This window comes from Salmo salar, chromosome 01 (genome assembly GCF_965601325.2).
Source record: "Salmo salar chromosome 01, fSalSal1, whole genome shotgun sequence".
In the NCBI taxonomy this organism is placed as follows: domain Eukaryota; kingdom Metazoa; phylum Chordata; class Actinopteri; order Salmoniformes; family Salmonidae; genus Salmo; species Salmo salar.
Genome location: NC_138291.1, coordinates 115,042,836 through 115,060,000, shown reverse-complemented (window position 1 = coordinate 115,060,000; position 17,165 = coordinate 115,042,836). Strand labels below are relative to the sequence as shown.

General features: G+C 47.0%; 1 protein-coding gene across 17 annotated transcripts in view; it reads right to left on the bottom strand.

The window, feature by feature from the left end:
- LOC106613918 (transcription factor COE3) overlaps window positions 1-17,165 on the bottom strand; it is a 195,184-nt gene that overhangs the window by 76,178 nt on the left and 101,841 nt on the right. For all 17 annotated transcript variants that reach the window (XM_045687634.2, XM_045687643.2, XM_045687599.2 and 14 more), the window contains exon 7: window positions 2,173-2,254. In XM_045687634.2, the coding sequence (XP_045543590.1) occupies window positions 2,173-2,254 (82 nt within the window). The remainder of the gene's footprint in view (window positions 1-2,172; window positions 2,255-17,165) is intronic.

Here is a 17,165-nt window from a genome sequence, read left to right as displayed (position 1 = left end):
TCAAGGCATTATTTTCCTACGTAGTTTTAACAAACCTTTCAGCATTTAAATGCAAAACATCAGTAAACGTTTGTCCATATTAGTTCAAACAGACTGATACAATAGGAGCATGGAAAAGCATGTTGAAAAAGGTCCTTTAAGGGGACAAGAATAGAACTGAAGTTGTAGTGGTGGACTGGCCTGCTCACAGCTGCTGAGGGAAAGTCTCTCCCTCTGTGATTTGAATGGTAGTCTCACAGCTTCTCTTCCCCTCTCTCTCTGGCTCTGTCTTTCCCTCTCTCTAACACACACACACACACAATACTTTCCTCAAGGTGCTGAGGTAGCTAAAGCCTGGTGGAAATGGTGCTGAGGGCCCTGACATGCTGTTAAGTCCACTTAAACCTTGAGGGAGGCGGGGAAATTAGTTAGAGTGAGACACTGGAGCAAAACGGTCAGACGAAGGAGAGAAGTCCTCCTTCCCTCTCTCCCCATGACTGGTGTCTCTATTGTAGAGTTTCTATTGTCATCGAGACAGAGAGGAGACTACCAGTCACTCTGGCTTTAGTGACCATCGAGGCAGAGAGGAGACTACCAGTCACTCTGGGTTTAGTAGCCATGGAGACAGAGAGGAGACTACCAGTCACTCTGGGTTTAGTGACCATGGAGACAGAGAGGAGACTACCAGTCACTCTGGGTTTAGTGACCATGGAGACAGAGAGGAGACTACCAGTCACTCTGGGTTTAGTGGTCATAGAGACAGAGAGGAGACTACCAGTCACTCTGGGTTTAGTGACCATGGAGACAGAGAGGAGACTACCAGTCACTCTGGGTTTAGTGACCATGGAGACAGAGAGGAGACTACCAGTCACTCTGGGTTTAGTGGCCATGGAGACAGAGAGGAGACTACCAGTCACTCTGGGTTTAGTGACCATGGAGACAGAGAGGAGACTACCAGCCACTCTGGGTTTAGTGACCATGGAGACAGAGAGGAGACTACTAGTCACTCTGGGTTTAGTGGCCATGGAGACAGAGAGGAGACTACCAGTCACTCTGGGTTTAGTGACCATGGAGACAGAGAGGAGACTACCAGTCACTCTGGGTTTAGTGGCCATGGAGACAGAGAGGAGACTACCAGTCACTCTGGGTTTAGTGGCCATGGAGGCAGAGAGGAGACTACCAGTCACTCTGGGTTTGACCTTCTGCTCTCTGCTCATGGATCAGTATTAGCAGGACCACTTGCACTGGACACAGTGTGACAAATGAACTGCCAAGCTGTGTGTTATTTCCAAGGAGCTCCACTCACTCTTAGATACATCTATATACTGTACAACTACAATATAGAACCTGAAACATACAGAGGCCTGTATCTTTAATACGGCAGATTATCACAAGCTGCAAATCTAGTTTTTAACAGTGTGTATGTTGTCCTAGAAAATGAGAGAGATAGAGAGTTAGAGACAGACAGGGAGAGAGAGAAAGCGAGAGAGAGAGAGAGAGACAGCGCAGTATAACTGTAACCGCAGGTAGCTGAAGACTCCTGAGCTTCTGCATAGGAAAAAGAAGCAAACAGCTGCACCATTCCCCTCCCTAGAGAGGTATAGAGCCTGTCCTGTCCTGGCTGACCTGTTTAAATATATCTGCAAAGCAATAAGGTTCAGCAACCAGCTACAGTCAGGTGGCATGGGGCCAACACTGGGACCTCCACTGGCCCACCAGCCCTTTAGGGAAATGCAGAGTTTTGGGTTCACATTCTGTGTTGTGTAGGTGGGGGGAGCGATAGAGAGAGAGAGAGAGAGAGAGAGAGAGAGAGAGAGAGAGAGAGAGAGAGAGAGAGAGAGAGAGAGAGAGAAATAGACAGAGACAGAGACAGAGAAATAGACAGAGAGACAGAGAGACAGAGCGAGAGACAGAGAGAGAGAGACAGAGAGACAGAGAGAGACAGAGAGAGACAGAGACAGAGACCGAGAGAGACAAAGAGAGACAGAGAGAGAGACAGAGACAGAGAGAGACAGAGACAGAGAGAGAGACAGAGAGAGAAACAGAGAGAGAGATACAGAGAGAGACAGAGAGAGACAGAGAGAGACAGAGAGAGAAACAGAGAGACAGAGAGAGAAACAGAGAGACAGAGAGTATCCATCCATGAGGAGGTCAGATAGAGGAAGTGTCTGAATGTGTTTTTGTGTTAGTTACCTGGAATCTGCGCATGTCTCGTGGGTTTCCTGCATTCTTCAAGCAGTTCTGATTGCACTTGAGGAAGAATTTCAAGAAGAATCTGAAAGAGCAAAAGAAAGAGACCTCACATTAGACATTCAATCCCTTTGAAAACAGATAGACACAATGTCATCTGGGATTCATTTAATAAAAAGACACTGGAGAATTCCAGCATAATCACAACTAATCTCTCTCTCTCTCTCTCTCTCTCTCTCTCTCTCTCTCTCTCTCTCTCTCTCCCCCCCTCCCTCCCTCCCTCCCTAACTCCCTCCCTCTCTCTCTCTCTCTCTCTCTCTCTCTCATGCAGACACAAACACACAGAGCGAAAAATCAACACCGGTAAAGAACATAACACATCTCATTGATTTAAACATAACTACTTCCAGGAAGTACACATCACATCATGATTCTAAGCCACATCTATAGAAATGTCCCCAGACATAATATAGACCAATCATAACAATGACTAGCATTCATCTCTGATCCTTTTAACAACTCTTCACTACTACGAGCAGAGCAGAGCAGGCTAGAGACAGAGCAGGCTAGGGACAGAGCAGGCTAGGGACAGAGCAGGCTAGGGACAGAGCAGGCTAGGGACAGAGCAGAGCAGGCTAAGGACAGAGCAGGCTAAGGGCAGAGCAGGCTAGGGGCAGAGCAAGCTAGGGGCAGAGCAGGCTAGGGACAGAGCAGGCTAGGGACAGAGCAGGCTAGGGACAGAGAAGGCTAAGGACAGAGCAGGCTTGGGACAGAGCAGGCTAGGGGCAGAGCAGGCTAGGGACAGAGCAGGCTAGGGACAGAGCAGGCTAGGGACAGAGCAGGCTAAGGACAGAGCAGGCTAGGGACAGAGCAGGCTAGGGGCAGAGCAGGCTAGGGAAAGAGCAGGCTAGGGACAGAGCAGGCTAGGGACAGAGCAGGCTAGGGACAGAGCAGGCTAGGGACAGAGCAGAGCAGGCTAAGGACAGAGCAGGCTAAGGGCAGAGCAGGCTAGGGGCAGAGCAGGCTAGGGGCAGAGCAGGTTAGGGACAGAGCAGGCTAGGGACAGAGCTGGCTAGGGACAGAGAAGGCTAAGGACAGAGCAGAGCAGGCTAGGGACAGAGCAGGCTAGGGGCAGAGCAGGCTAGGGACAGAGCAGGCTAGGGACAGAGCAGGCTAGGGACAGAGCAGAGCAGGCTAAGGACAGAGCAGGCTAAGGACAGAGCAGGCTAGGGACAGAGCAGGTTACGGCCAGAGCAGGCTAAGGACAGAGCAGGCTAGGGACAGAGCTGAGAAGGCTAAGGACAGAGCAGGCTAGGGCCAGAGCAGGCTAGGGCCAGAGCAGGCTAGGGCCAGAGCAGGCTAAGGACAGAGCAGGCTAGGGACAGAGCAGGCTAAGGACAGAGCAGGCTAGGGACAGAGCAGGCTAGGGGCAGAGCAGGCTAGGGAAAGAGCAGGCTAGGGACAGAGCAGGCTAGGGACAGAGCAGGCTAGGGACAGAGCAGGCTAGGGACAGAGCAGAGCAGGCTAGGGACAGAGCAGAGCAGGCTAAGGACAGAGCAGGCTAGGGACAGAGCAGGTTACGGCCAGAGCAGGTTACGGCCAGAGCAGGCTAGGGCCAGAGCAGGCTAGGGCCAGAGCAGGCTAGGGACAGAGCAGGCTAGGGACAGAGCAGAGAAGGCTAAGGACAGAGCAGGCTAGGGCCAGAGCAGGCTAGGGCCAGAGCAGGCTAGGGCCAGAGCAGGCTAAGGACAGAGCAGGCTAGGGCCAGAGCAGAGCAGGCTAAGGACAGAGCAGGCTAGGGACAGAGCAGGCTAGGGCCAGAGCAGGCTAGGGGCAGAGCAGGCTAAGGCCAGAGCAGAGCAGAGCAGGCTAGGGTTAGAGCAGGCTAAGGCCAGAGCAGAGCAGGCTAGGGGCAGAGCAGGCTAGGGCCAGAGCAGGCTAGGGCCAGAGCAGGGCATGACAGGGCCAGAGCAGGGCATACCAGGGACTGTGTGTGCCCACGTGTGTCCTGTCTCCTCCCCACCACCCTCACCATAGCACTCCTGGTGCTCAAGGATCACAGCCACTTTGAGTACCCATCTGCCACCTCACCACCTTATCAACCAGGAAGCAGACACTTGATATTCCAACAACCAGCACCCAATTAAACCCTAACATGTTCAATAGTCAGGTAGATTAGCATGCACAGGAGGGAGGGAGGAAGGGAGAGATAGAGAGAGAGAGAGAGAGAGAGAGAGAGAGAGAGAGAGAGAGAGAGAGAGGGACAGGGCATCAGGAGAAGGATCTAACAAGGTGGACCAAATTACAACCTGGCTAATCTTCTGAACAAATGTAATGTCTGAGAGAACCACGAGAAAGAGAGGAGAGGAGAGGAGACCTGGCTGACACCCATTGCTCTTGAGCTAACAACTTTCCCATGTAAGGATCCCTCACAGACATACAGATATATCTTCCCTGTCTTGTTTTCTCTCCTCTCTTCTTTTTCTCTTCTTCTCCGGTAAAGCCTCATTATGGGACGCTGTTTAAAATGGACCCCAGCTATTTCCAGGGAGATGCAGTGCGATATGGGGGCTTAACTCCGAGGCACAGTTGAAAGGTGGAGGCTTACTGTCTTCCAAGTTCAATATTTAACACTGCTAGTCTAGTAGTATACCCCAGCCCTGATGTTAGTAGTATACCCCAGCCCTGATGTTAGTAGTACACCCCAGCCCTGATGTTAGTAGTACACCCCAGCCCTGATGTTAGTAGTACACCCCAGCCCTGATGTTAGTAGTATACCCCAGCCCTGATGTTAGTAGTACACCCCAGCCCTGATGTTAGTAGTACACCCCAGCCCTGATGTTAGTAGTATAGCCCAGCCCTGATGTTAGTAGTATACCCCAGCCCTGATGTTAGTAGTATACCCCAGCCCTGATGTTAGTAGTACACCCCAGCCCTGATGTTAGTAGTACACCCCAGCCCTGATGTTAGTAGTACACCCCAGCCCTGATGTTAGTAGTATACCCCAGCCCTGATGTTAGTAGTATAGCCCAGCCCTGATGTTAGTAGTACACCCCAGCCCTGATGTTAGTAGTACACCCCAGCCCTGATGTTAGTAGTACACCCCAGCCCTGATGTTAGTAGTGCACCCCAGCCCTGATGTTAGTAGTATACCCCAGCCCTGATCTTAGTAGTATACCCCAGCCCTGATGTTAGTAGTATACCCCAGCCCTGATGTTAGTAGTACACCCCAGCCCTGATGTTAGTAGTACACCCCAGCCCTGATGTTAGTAGTATACCCCAGCCCTGATGTTAGTAGTACACCCCAGCCCTGATGTTAGTAGTACACCCCAGCCCTGATGTTAGTAGTACACCCCAGCCCTGATGTTAGTAGTACTACCCCAGCCCTGATGTTAGTAGTACACCCCAGCCCTGATGTTAGTAGTACACCCCAGCCCTGATGTTAGTAGTGCACCCCAGCCCTGATGTTAGTAGTACACCCCAGCCCTGATGTTAGTAGTACACCCCAGCCCTGATGTTAGTAGTATACCCCAGCCCTGATGTTAGTAGTATACCCCAGCCCTGATGTTAGTAGTATACCCCAGCCCTGATGTTAGTAGTATACCCCAGCCCTAATGTTAGTAGTATACCCCAGCCCTGATGTTAGTAGTACACCCCAGCCCTGATGTTAGTAGTATACCCCAGCCCTGATGTTAGTAGTACACCCCAGCCCTGATGTTAGTAGTATACCCCAGCCCTGATGTTAGTAGTACACCCCAGCCCTGATGTTAGTAGTACACCCCAGCCCTGATGTTAGTAGTATACCCCAGCCCTGATGTTAGTAGTACACCCCAGCCCTGATGTTAGTAGTACACCCCAGCCCTGATGTTAGTAGTATACCCCAGCCCTGATGTTAGTAGTACACCCCAGCCCTGATGTTAGTAGTACACCCCAGCCCTGATGTTAGTAGTACACCCCAGCCCTGATGTTAGTAGTACACCCCAGCCCTGATGTTAGTAGTATACCCCAGCCCTGATGTTAGTAGTACACCCCAGCCCTGATGTTAGTAGTATACCCCAGCCCTGATGTTAGTAGTATACCCCAGCCCTGATGTTAGTAGTACACCCCAGCCCTGATGTTAGTAGTACACCCCAGCCCTGATGTTAGTAGTATACCCCAGCCCTGATGTTAGTAGTATACCCCAGCCCTGATGTTAGTAGTACACCCCAGCCCTGATGTTAGTAGTACACCCCAGCCCTGATGTTAGTAGTACACCCCAGCCCTGATGTTAGTAGTATACCCCAGCCCTGATGTTAGTAGTACACCCCAGCCCTGATGTTAGTAGTACACCCCAGCCCTGATGTTAGTAGTACACCCCAGCCCTGATGTTAGTAGTATACCCCAGCCCTGATGTTAGTAGTATACCCCAGCCCTGATGTTAGTAGTATACCCCAGCCCTGATGTTGGTAGTATACCCCAGCCCTGATGTTAGTAGTATACCCCAGCCCTGATGTTAGCAGTATACCCCAGCCCTGATATACACAGGTAATCCAAATGTGTCCTATCCTATACCAGGCTGGGTATTTTGCTGTACTAGTATGTATCGTGTTTAGGAATATTTATTCAACACCGTCCCAATACCAGAGAAGGTTAGGCGCATAATGTTCGATTTCTCTTTTCTCGTTTTGGTGTCATGCATCGCTGATTGTATTTTTGTTGAGTTAACAAATGTATTTCGCTCTGCAAATATGAAGGCATATGAAGGCCTCTATGCACGAAGAAACACTCGTTTTCTCTCTTTCTCCTGCCGCCCACTTTAAGGTCTCCAAAGGGAATTTGGGCCAGAAGGATAAATCACAATGTGAAATGGCATCTCTAACCCTGAGCACCTCTCCTGTTCCAACGGTCATTTATACACATTCTCTCCAAGCCCGTCTGACACCAGTCTCCCCACTGACTCAGGAGAGAGAGGAGGATGAACAGGAGACTCAGGAGAGAGAGGAGGAGGAGGAGGGGGGGAGGAGGAGAGAGGAGATGGAGAGAGAACTGGAGGTCAGAGGAGGTGGGGGAGAGAGGAGGAGGGGGAGGAGGAGGAGAGTAGAGGAGAGAGGGGGAGGAGATGGAGGAGAGAGGAGAGAGGAGGAGGAGAGAGGAGGAGGGGGAGGTGAGAGGAGTAGAGAGAAGATGAAGGAGAGAGGAGATGGAGGAAAAGGAGGAGAGAGAAGGAGAGAGGATATGGAGGAGAGAGGAGAAGAGTGGAGATGGAGGCGAGAGGGGGAGAGAGGAGGAGATGGAGGAGAGAGGAGGAGATGGAGGAGGAGGAGATGAAGGAGGAGGAGATGGAGGCGAGCGGTCTCTATTGTATGACAGTAAATCTTTGTCTTGGTCCAGCATCAATAGATCCTCTCCTCCCTGTTCTAATGGTTCATGTGTGTGGGATGCAGATGGTCCTGTCATCAGATCAGTGCTAACACGGCACTGTCTGTCTGTCGTTAAAGCATTAGGTTTAATTGTGTCCAGTATGTTTTAAGGGCGTCAGGGCTGTTTTATCTGACAAGCCATTACAGAGACGTACCGTTATGAACTCTAATTCCCTGGTCATCTTCTTTATTTCCCTACAGAGTCATAACCTGTCACAGTAGGTATCAGAGGAAATCAAGGTGGAAATATGGCCCTTATTCCCTTACTCCTCTCCTCTCTCCTCTTCTCTCCTCTCTCCTTATCTCTTCGCTCCTCTCTTCTCTTCTCTCATCTCCTCTTCTCTTCTCTCCCCTCCTCTCATCTCCTCTCCTCTCCTCTCTCCTTATCTCTCCTCTTCTCTCCTCATCTCTTCTCTCCTCTCTTCTCTTCTCTCATCTCCTCTTCTCTCCTCTCCTCTCCCCTCCTCTCATCTCCTCTCCTCTCTTCTATTCTCTTCTCTTCCCTCCTCTCATCTCCTCTCCTCTCCTCTCTTCTCTTCTCTTCTCTCATCACCTCTTCTCTTTTCTCCCCTCCTGTCCTCTCCTCTCCTATCCTCTTCTCCTCTTCTCTCCCTCTCCTCTCACCACTCCCCTCTGGTAAACTGTGTTTGTGTCTTAAATGGCACCCTATTCCCTTTATAGTGCACTACATTTGACCAGAGCCCTATAGGGTGCCATTTCCAGAGGCAGATTTCCTAGTACAGTAACAGTTCTCTGCTAGGGTAGTGTAGAGGCTGAATGCAATATCTCCAGGCTCAGTGAAGTATTAAAACACAGAAAGGACAGAAAACAGAAGAGAAAGATGCTGCAGCTGGTTTGTTTGTTTTTTCCAAGTGTCAAATAGTGACCATCGTCTGAGTGGTCGGGCTTCTGTTTTTGAGTCTAGAGAACTAGCTAACAATGCCCTGAAGTACCACACCAACTCAAAGTCACTACAAGGAGAGAGAGAAAGGGAAAGAAAGAAAGAAAGAAAGAAAGAAAGAAAGAAAGAAAGAAAGAAAGAAAGAAAGAAAGAAAGAAAGAAAGAAAGAAAGAAAGAAAGAAAGAAAGAAAGAGAGCAAGAGAGAGAGAGAGCAAAAGAGAGAGAGAGAGGCAGAGCGAGAGAGAGAAAAAGAGAGAGAAAGAGAGAGAGAGAGAGAGAGAGAGAGAGAGAGAGAGAGCGAGAGAGAGAGAGAGCAAGAGAGAAAGAGCAAAAGAGAGAGAAAGAGAGAGAGAGAGACAGAGCGAGAGAGAAAAAGAGAGAGAAAGAGAGTGAGAAAGAGAGAGAGAGAGAGAGAGAGAGAGGGAGAGAGAGGGAGAGAGAAAGAAAGAAAGAACAAGAAAATGAGAGAAAACCCTCTCATTAGAAGTCAGCTCAGCTGCTGCATGTATGTTCAACTCATTTATATTAACTGTTAGAACGTTAACCAAAACGCCTGATGCTTATCTGATCAAAATCATGTCAATTGTTAGTCCTGCATTCACTCCAGTGTAATATCCTTAACATTAGGATCCATCTGCATTCACTCCAGTGTAATATCCTTAACATTAGGATCCATCTGCATTCACTCCAGTGTAATATCCTTAACATTAGGATCCATCTGCATTCACTCCAGTGTAATATCCTTAACATTAGGATCCATCTGCATTCACTCCAGTGTAATATCCTTAACATTAGGATCCATCTGCATTCACTCCAGTGTAATATCCTTAACATTAGGATCCATCTGCATTCACTCCAGTGTAATATCCTTAACATTAGGATCCATCTGCATTCACTCCAGTGTAATATCCTTAACATTAGGATCCATCTGCATTCACTCCAGTGTAATATCCTTAACATTAGGATCCATCTGCATTCACTCCAATGTAATACCCTTAACATGATGATCCATCTGCATTCACTCCAATGTAATATCCTTAACATGATGATCCATCTGCATTCACTCCAATGTAATATCCTTAACATTAGTATCCATCTGCATTCACTCCAATGTAATATCTTTAACATTAGGATCCATCTGCATTCACTCCAATGTAATATCCTTAACATTAGGATCCATCTGCATTCACTCCAATGTAATATCCTTAACATCAGGATCCATGTAGTTTCAATTCTACATGTGTATATTGTGTCAATTTTTGCTTTTTTTTGTGAGCTACGGAGGCAATTACGACCAAACAGTTGTCTCTTTTTTTTTTTTACCCTTTTTAACTTTGTAGTGGTTGTTGAAGACGATCAGAAACAAAGAGACACTTAAAGGGTCATTTAAAGGCATATCAAGGAGTCCACAGCAGTAGATGTTGGCTATAGAGAGCAAAGAGGAGAAAGAAGAACTGCTGTTATGTTTGTTAAAGCTATTTCCTTCTCAATAATCAGCCGGTGTGACAGACCACAGGCTCTAGTGGCCGGTAGTACGACACAGGAGGGGGAAAGGTGTGCGGTATTATTAGGAACCAATAAAGAGGATATTAGCATAGCTAATTAGAGGCATGGTGGAACACAGGGAACAAGGCCTCTGTGTTCTCTAATGGTCTAAAATAATTGGACGAGGAGACAGTTATCAATTTCACCTGAAGCAAATTTGGTTTGTCAGAGGGGGGAAAAAAAGTTGTGCAGACATGTTTAATTTTGGCTTCAGCATGGCTTTGTGTGTCGTGTGTGTGTGTGTGTGTGTGTGTGTGTGTGTGTGTGTGTGTGTGTGTGTGTGTGTGTGTGTGTGTGTGTGTGTGTGTGTGTGTGTGTGTGTGTGTGTGTGTGTGTGTGTGTGTGTGTGTGTGTGTGTGTGTGTGTGGTGTGTGTGTGTGTGTGTGTGTGTGACCGTAGAGTACTGCAGGCGCTAACACAGCTTTCATCTCTGACTAGCAACTTCACCCCGACGACAAATCTCTGATAAAATGATTTTGCCTAAACGTGCTCCCAACCAGGGCTGGGTAATTAATTGGACTTGTCCTTTGCTCTGTGCTTGCCAGTGCTCTTTTACACCTAACCACTGTCACTAATCACATAATAATGATTTCTCCCCCTCTGGTCAAAGAGAAGAAAAAAAGTAGATGATGTCTTTAGAAATGGAAGGGCTTGACGTTTTAAACCAGTTCCCATATCGGCTTCACAAACCCTGGTAATTGAGGAGAACAACTTTTAGTCGTGGCAGTTATTCAGTCAGTGTGCTGTTCTCTTCTTCTCTACACGCATAGGATCGCTAGATACCTTCTATATCCTGAGATTCAAAGGAAAACATTTTACCTTCCTTTTTCTGTTCTATTTCTCCTCCATCTCCTCTTCCTATTCCACCTCCTCCTCCACCCACTTCTCCTCCTCCAACTCCTCCTCCTCCACATCCTCCATCTCCTCCACCTCCCCCTCCTCTTCCTCCTCCTCCTCCACCTCCCCTTCCTCTTCCACCTCCTCCTCCATCTCCTCCACCTCCCCCTCCTCTTCCACCTCCTCCTCCAACTCCTCCTCCTCCCCCTCCTCTTCTACCTCCTCCTCCAACTCCTCCTCCATCTCCTCCTCCTCCACCTCCCCCTCCTCTTCCACCTCCTCCTCCACCTCCTCCTCCACCTCCTCCTCCTCTATTCAACAAAAAGGAGAAATATAAACAAAAAATAAATAAAGAGAGGGAGTCCTCCTGTTTTGAGGTATAATTGGTAGTAGAGTCAGAGAGGGAGTCCTCCTGTTTTCAGGTATAATTGGTAGTAGAGTCAGAGAGGGAGTCCTCCTGTTTTCAGGTATAATTGGTAGTAGAGTCAGAGAGGGAGTCCTCCTGTTTTGAGGTATAATTGGTAGTAGAGTCAGAGAGGGAGTCCTCCTGTTTTCAGGTATAATTGGTAGTAGAGTCAGAGAGGGAGTCCTCCTGTTTTCAGGTATAATTGGTAGTAGAGTCAGAGAGGGAGTCCTCCTGTTTTCAGGTATAATTGGTAGTAGAGTCAGAGAGGGAGTCCTCCTGTTTTCAGGTATAATTGGTAGTAGAGTCAGAGAGGGAGTCCTCCTGTTTTCAGGTATAATTGGTAGTAGAGTCAGAGAGGGAGTCCTCCTGTTTTCAGGTATAATTGGTAGTAGAGTCAGAGAGGGAGTCCTCCTGTTTTGAGGTATAATTGGTAGTAGAGTCAGAGAGGGAGTCCTCCTGTTTTCAGGTATAATTGGTAATAGAGTCAGAGAGGGAGTCCTCCTGTTTTCAGGTATAATTGGTAGTAGAGTCAGAGAGGGAGTCCTCCTGTTTTCAGGTATAATTGGTAGTAGAGTCAGAGAGGGAGTCCTCCTGTTTTCAGGTAAAATTGGTAGTAGAGTCAGAGAGGGAGTCCTCCTGTTTTGAGGTATAATTGGTAGAAGAGTCAGAGAGGGAGTCCTCCTGTTTTGAGGTATAATTGGTAGTAGAGTCAGAGAGGGAGTCCTCTTGTTTTCAGGTATAATTGGTAGAAGAGTCAGAGAGGGAGTCCTCCTGTTTTGAGGTATAATTGGTAGTAGAGTCAGAGAGGGAGTCCTCCTGTTTTCAGGTATAATTGGTAGTAGAGTCAGAGAGGGAGTCCTCCTGTTTTCAGGTATAATTGGTAGTAGAGTCAGAGAGGGAGTCCTCCTGTTTTGAGGTATAATTGGTAGTAGAGTCAGAGAGGGAGTCCTCCTGTTTTCAGGTATAATTGGTAATAGAGTCAGAGAGGGAGTCCTCCTGTTTTCAGGTATAATTGGTAGTAGAGTCAGAGAGGGAGTCCTCCTGTTTTCAGGTATAATTGGTAGTAGAGTCAGAGAGGGAGTCCTCCTGTTTTCAGGTAAAATTGGTAGTAGAGTCAGAGAGGGAGTCCTCCTGTTTTGAGGTATAATTGGTAGAAGAGTCAGAGAGGGAGTCCTCCTGTTTTGAGGTATAATTGGTAGTAGAGTCAGAGAGGGAGTCCTCCTGTTTTCAGGTATAATTGGTAGTAGAGTCAGAGAGGGAGTCCTCCTGTTTTGAGGTATAATTGGTAGTAGAGTCAGAGAGGGAGTCCTCCTGTTTTCAGGTATAATTGGTAATAGAGTCAGAGAGGGAGTCCTCCTGTTTTCAGGTATAATTGGTAGTAGAGTCAGAGAGGGAGTCCTCCTGTTTTGAGGTATAATTGGTAGTAGAGTCAGAGAGGGAGTCCTCTTGTTTTCAGGTATAATTGGTAGAAGAGTCAGAGAGGGAGTCCTCCTGTTTTGAGGTATAATTGGTAGTAGAGTCAGAGAGGGAGTCCTCCTGTTTTGAGGTATAATTGGTAGTAGAGTCAGAGAGGGAGTCCTCCTGTTTTCAGGTATAATTGGTAGTAGAGTCAGAGAGGGAGTCCTCCTGTTTTCAGGTATAATTGGTAGTAGAGTCAGAGAGGGAGTCCTCCTGTTTTCAGGTATAATTGGTAGTAGAGTCAGAGAGGGAGTCTTCCTGTTTTCAGGTATAATTGGTAGAAGAGTCAGAGAGGGAGTCCTCCTGTTTTGAGGTATAATTGGTAGTAGAGTCAGAGAGGGAGTCCTCCTGTTTTGAGGTATAATTGGTAGTAGAGTCAGAGAGGGAGTCCTCCTGTTTTCAGGTATAATTGGTAGTAGAGTCAGAGAGGGAGTCCTCCTGTTTTCAGGTATAATTGGTAGTAGAGTCAGAGAGGGAGTCCTCCTGTTTTCAGGTATAATTGGTAGTAGAGTCAGAGAGGGAGTCCTGTTTTCAGGTATAATTGGTAGTAGAGTCAGAGAGGGAGTCCTCCTGTTTTCAGGTATAATTGGTAGAAGAGTCAGAGAGGGAGTCCTCCTGTTTTGAGGTATAATTGGTAGTAGAGTCAGAGAGGGAGTCCTCCTGTTTTGAGGTATAATTGGTAGTAGAGTCAGAGAGGGAGTCCTCCTGTTTTCAGGTATAATTGGTAGTAGAGTCAGAGAGGGAGTCCTCCTGTTTTCAGGTATAATTGGTAGTAGAGTCAGAGAGGGAGTCCTCCTGTTTTCAGGTATAATTGGTAGTAGAGTCAGAGAGGGAGTCCTGTTTTCAGGTATAATTGGTAGTAGAGTCAGAGAGGGAGTCCTCCTGTTTTCAGGTATAATTGGTAGTAGAGTCAGAGAGGGAGTCCTCCTGTTTTCAGGTATAATTGGTAGTAGAGTCAGAGAGGGAGTCCTCCTGTTTTCAGGTATAATTGGTAGTAGAGTCAGAGAGGGAGTCCTCCTGTTTTGAGGTATAATTGGTAGTAGAGTCAGAGAGGGAGTCCTCCTGTTTACAGGTATAATTGGTAATAGAGTCAGAGAGGGAGTCTGTTTTCAGGTATAATTGGTAGTAGAGTCAGAGAGGGAGTCCTCCTGTTTTGAGGTATAATTGGTAGTAGAGTCAGAGAGGGAGTCCTCCTGTTTTGAGGTATAATTGGTAGTAGAGTCAGAGAGGGAGTCCTCCTGTTTTCAGGTATAATTGGTAGTAGAGTCAGAGAGGGAGTCCTCCTGTTTTCAGGTATAATTGGTAGTAGAGTCAGAGAGGGAGTCCTCCTGTTTTCAGGTATAATTGGTAGTAGAGTCAGAGAGGGAGTCCTGTTTTCAGGTATAATTGGTAGTAGAGTCAGAGAGGGAGTCCTCCTGTTTTCAGGTATAATTGGTAGAAGAGTCAGAGAGGGAGTCCTCCTGTTTTGAGGTATAATTGGTAGTAGAGTCAGAGAGGGAGTCCTCCTGTTTTGAGGTATAATTGGTAGTAGAGTCAGAGAGGGAGTCCTCCTGTTTTCAGGTATAATTGGTAGTAGAGTCAGAGAGGGAGTCCTCCTGTTTTCAGGTATAATTGGTAGTAGAGTCAGAGAGGGAGTCCTCCTGTTTTCAGGTATAATTGGTAGTAGAGTCAGAGAGGGAGTCCTGTTTTCAGGTATAATTGGTAGTAGAGTCAGAGAGGGAGTCCTCCTGTTTTCAGGTATAATTGGTAGTAGAGTCAGAGAGGGAGTCCTCCTGTTTTCAGGTATAATTGGTAGTAGAGTCAGAGAGGGAGTCCTCCTGTTTTCAGGTATAATTGGTAGTAGAGTCAGAGAGGGAGTCCTCCTGTTTTGAGGTATAATTGGTAGTAGAGTCAGAGAGGGAGTCCTCCTGTTTACAGGTATAATTGGTAATAGAGTCAGAGAGGGAGTCTGTTTTCAGGTATAATTGGTAGTAGAGTCAGAGAGGGAGTCCTCCTGTTTTGAGGTATAATTGGTAGTAGAGTCAGAGAGGGAGTCCTCCTGTTTTGAGGTATAATTGGTAGTAGAGTCAGAGAGGGAGTCCTCCTGTTTTCAGGTATAATTGGTAGTAGAGTCAGAGAGGGAGTCCTCCTGTTTTCAGGTATAATTGGTAGTAGAGTCAGAGAGGGAGTCCTCCTGTTTTCAGGTATAATTGGTAGTAGAGTCAGAGAGGGAGTCCTCCTGTTTTCAGGTATAATTGGTAGTAGAGTCAGAGAGGGAGTCCTCCTGTTTTCAGGTATAATTGGTAATAGAGTCAGAGAGGGAGTCCTCCTGTTTTCAGGTATAATTGGTAGTAGAGTCAGAGAGGGAGTCCTCCTGTTTTCAGGTATAATTGGTAGTAGAGTCAGAGAGGGAGTCCTCCTGTTTTCAGGTATAATTGGTAGTAGAGTCAGAGAGGGAGTCCTCCTGTTTTCAGGTATAATTGGTAGTAGAGTCAGAGAGGGAGTCCTCCTGTTTTCAGGTATAATTGGTAGTAGAGTCAGAGAGGGAGTCCTCCTGTTTTGAGTTATAATTGGTAGAAGAGTCAGAGAGGGAGTCCTCCTGTTTTAAGGTATAATTGGTAGTAGAGTCAGAGAGGGAGTCCTGTTGTTTTCAGGTATAATTGGTAGAAGAGTCAGAGAGGGAGTCCTCCTGTTTTCAGGTATAATTGGTAGTAGAGTCAGAGAGGGAGTCCTCTTGTTTTCAGGTATAATTGGTAGAAGAGTCAGAGAGGGAGTCCTCCTGTTTTCAGGTATAATTGGTAGTAGAGTCAGAGAGGGAGTCCTCCTGTTTTCAGGTATAAATGGTAGTAGAGTCAGAGAGGGAGTCCTCCTGTTTTCAGGTATAATTGGTAGTAGAGTTAGAGAGGGAGTCCTGTTTTCAGGTATAATTGGTAGTAGAGTCAGAGAAGGAGTCCTCCTGTTTTCAGGTATAAATGGTAGTAGAGTCAGAGAGGGAGTCCTTCTGTTTTCAGGTATAATTGGTAGTAGAGTCAGAGAGGGAGTCCTGTTTTCAGGTATAATTGGTAGTAGAGTCAGAGAAGGAGTCCTCCTGTTTTCAGGTATAATTGGTAGTAGAGTCAGAGAGGGAGTCCTCCTGTTTTGAGGTATAATTGGTAGTAGAGTCAGAGAGGGAGTCCTCCTGTTTTCAGGTATAATTGGTAGTAGAGTCAGAGAGGGAGTCCTCCTGTTTTCAGGTATAATTGGTAGTAGAGTCAGAGAGGGAGTCCTCCTGTTTTCAGCTATAATTGGTAGTAGAGTCAGAGAGGGAGTCCTCCTGTTTTGAGGTATAATTGGTAGAAGAGTCAGAGAGGGAGTCCTCCTGTTTTCAGGTATAATTGGTAGTAGAGTCAGAGAGGGAGTCCTCGTGTTTTCAGGTATAATTGGTAGAAGAGTCAGAGAGGGAGTCCTCCTGTTTTGAGGTATAATTGGTAGTAGAGTCAGAGAGGGAGTCCTCCTGTTTTCAGGTATAATTGGCAGTAGAGTCGGAGAGGGAGTCCTCCTGTTTTCAGGTATAATTGGTAGTAGAGTCGGAGAGGGAGTCCTCCTGTTTTCAGGTATAATTGGTAGTAGAGTCAGAGAGGGAGTCCTCCTGTTTTCAGGTATAATTGGTAGTAGAGTCAGAGAGGGAGTCCTCCTGTTTTCAGGTATAATTGGTAGTAGAGTCAGAGAGGGAGTCCTGTTTTGAGGTATAATTGGTAGAGTCAGAGAGGGAGTCCTGTTTTCAGGTATAATTGGTAGTAGAGTCAGAGAGGGAGTCCTCCTGTTTTCTGGTATAATTGGTAGTAGAGTCAGAGAGGGAGTCCTCCTGTTTTCAGGTATAATTGGTAGTAGAGTCAGAGAGGGAGTCCTGTTTTCAGGTATAATTGGTAGAGTCAGAGAGGGAGTCCTGTTTTCAGGTATAATTGGTAGTAGAGTCAGAGAGGGAGTCCTCCTGTTTTCAGGTATAATTGGTAGTAGAGTCAGCGAGGGAGTCCTGTTTTCAGGTATAATTGGTAGAGTCAGAGAGGGAGTCCTGTTTTCAGGTATAATTGGTAGTAGAGTCAGAGAGGGAGTCCTGTTTTCAGGTATAATTGGTAGAGTCAGAGAGGGAGTCCTGTTTTCAGGTATAATTGGTAGTAGAGTCAGAGAGGGAGTCCTCCTGTTTTCAGGTATAATTGGTAGTAGAGTCAGAGAGGGAGTCCTGTTTTCAGGTATAATTGGTAGTAGAGTCAGAGAGGGAGTCCTGTTTTCAGGTATAATTGGTAGAGTCAGAGAGGGAGTCCTGTTTACAGGTATAATTGGTAGTAGAGTCAGCGAGGGAGTCCTGTTTTCAGGTATAATTGGTAGAGTCAGAGAGGGAGTCCTGTTTTCAGGTATAATTGGTAGTAGAGTCAGAGAGGGAGTCCTGTTTTCAGGTATAATTGGTAGAGTCAGAGATGGAGTCCTGTTTTCA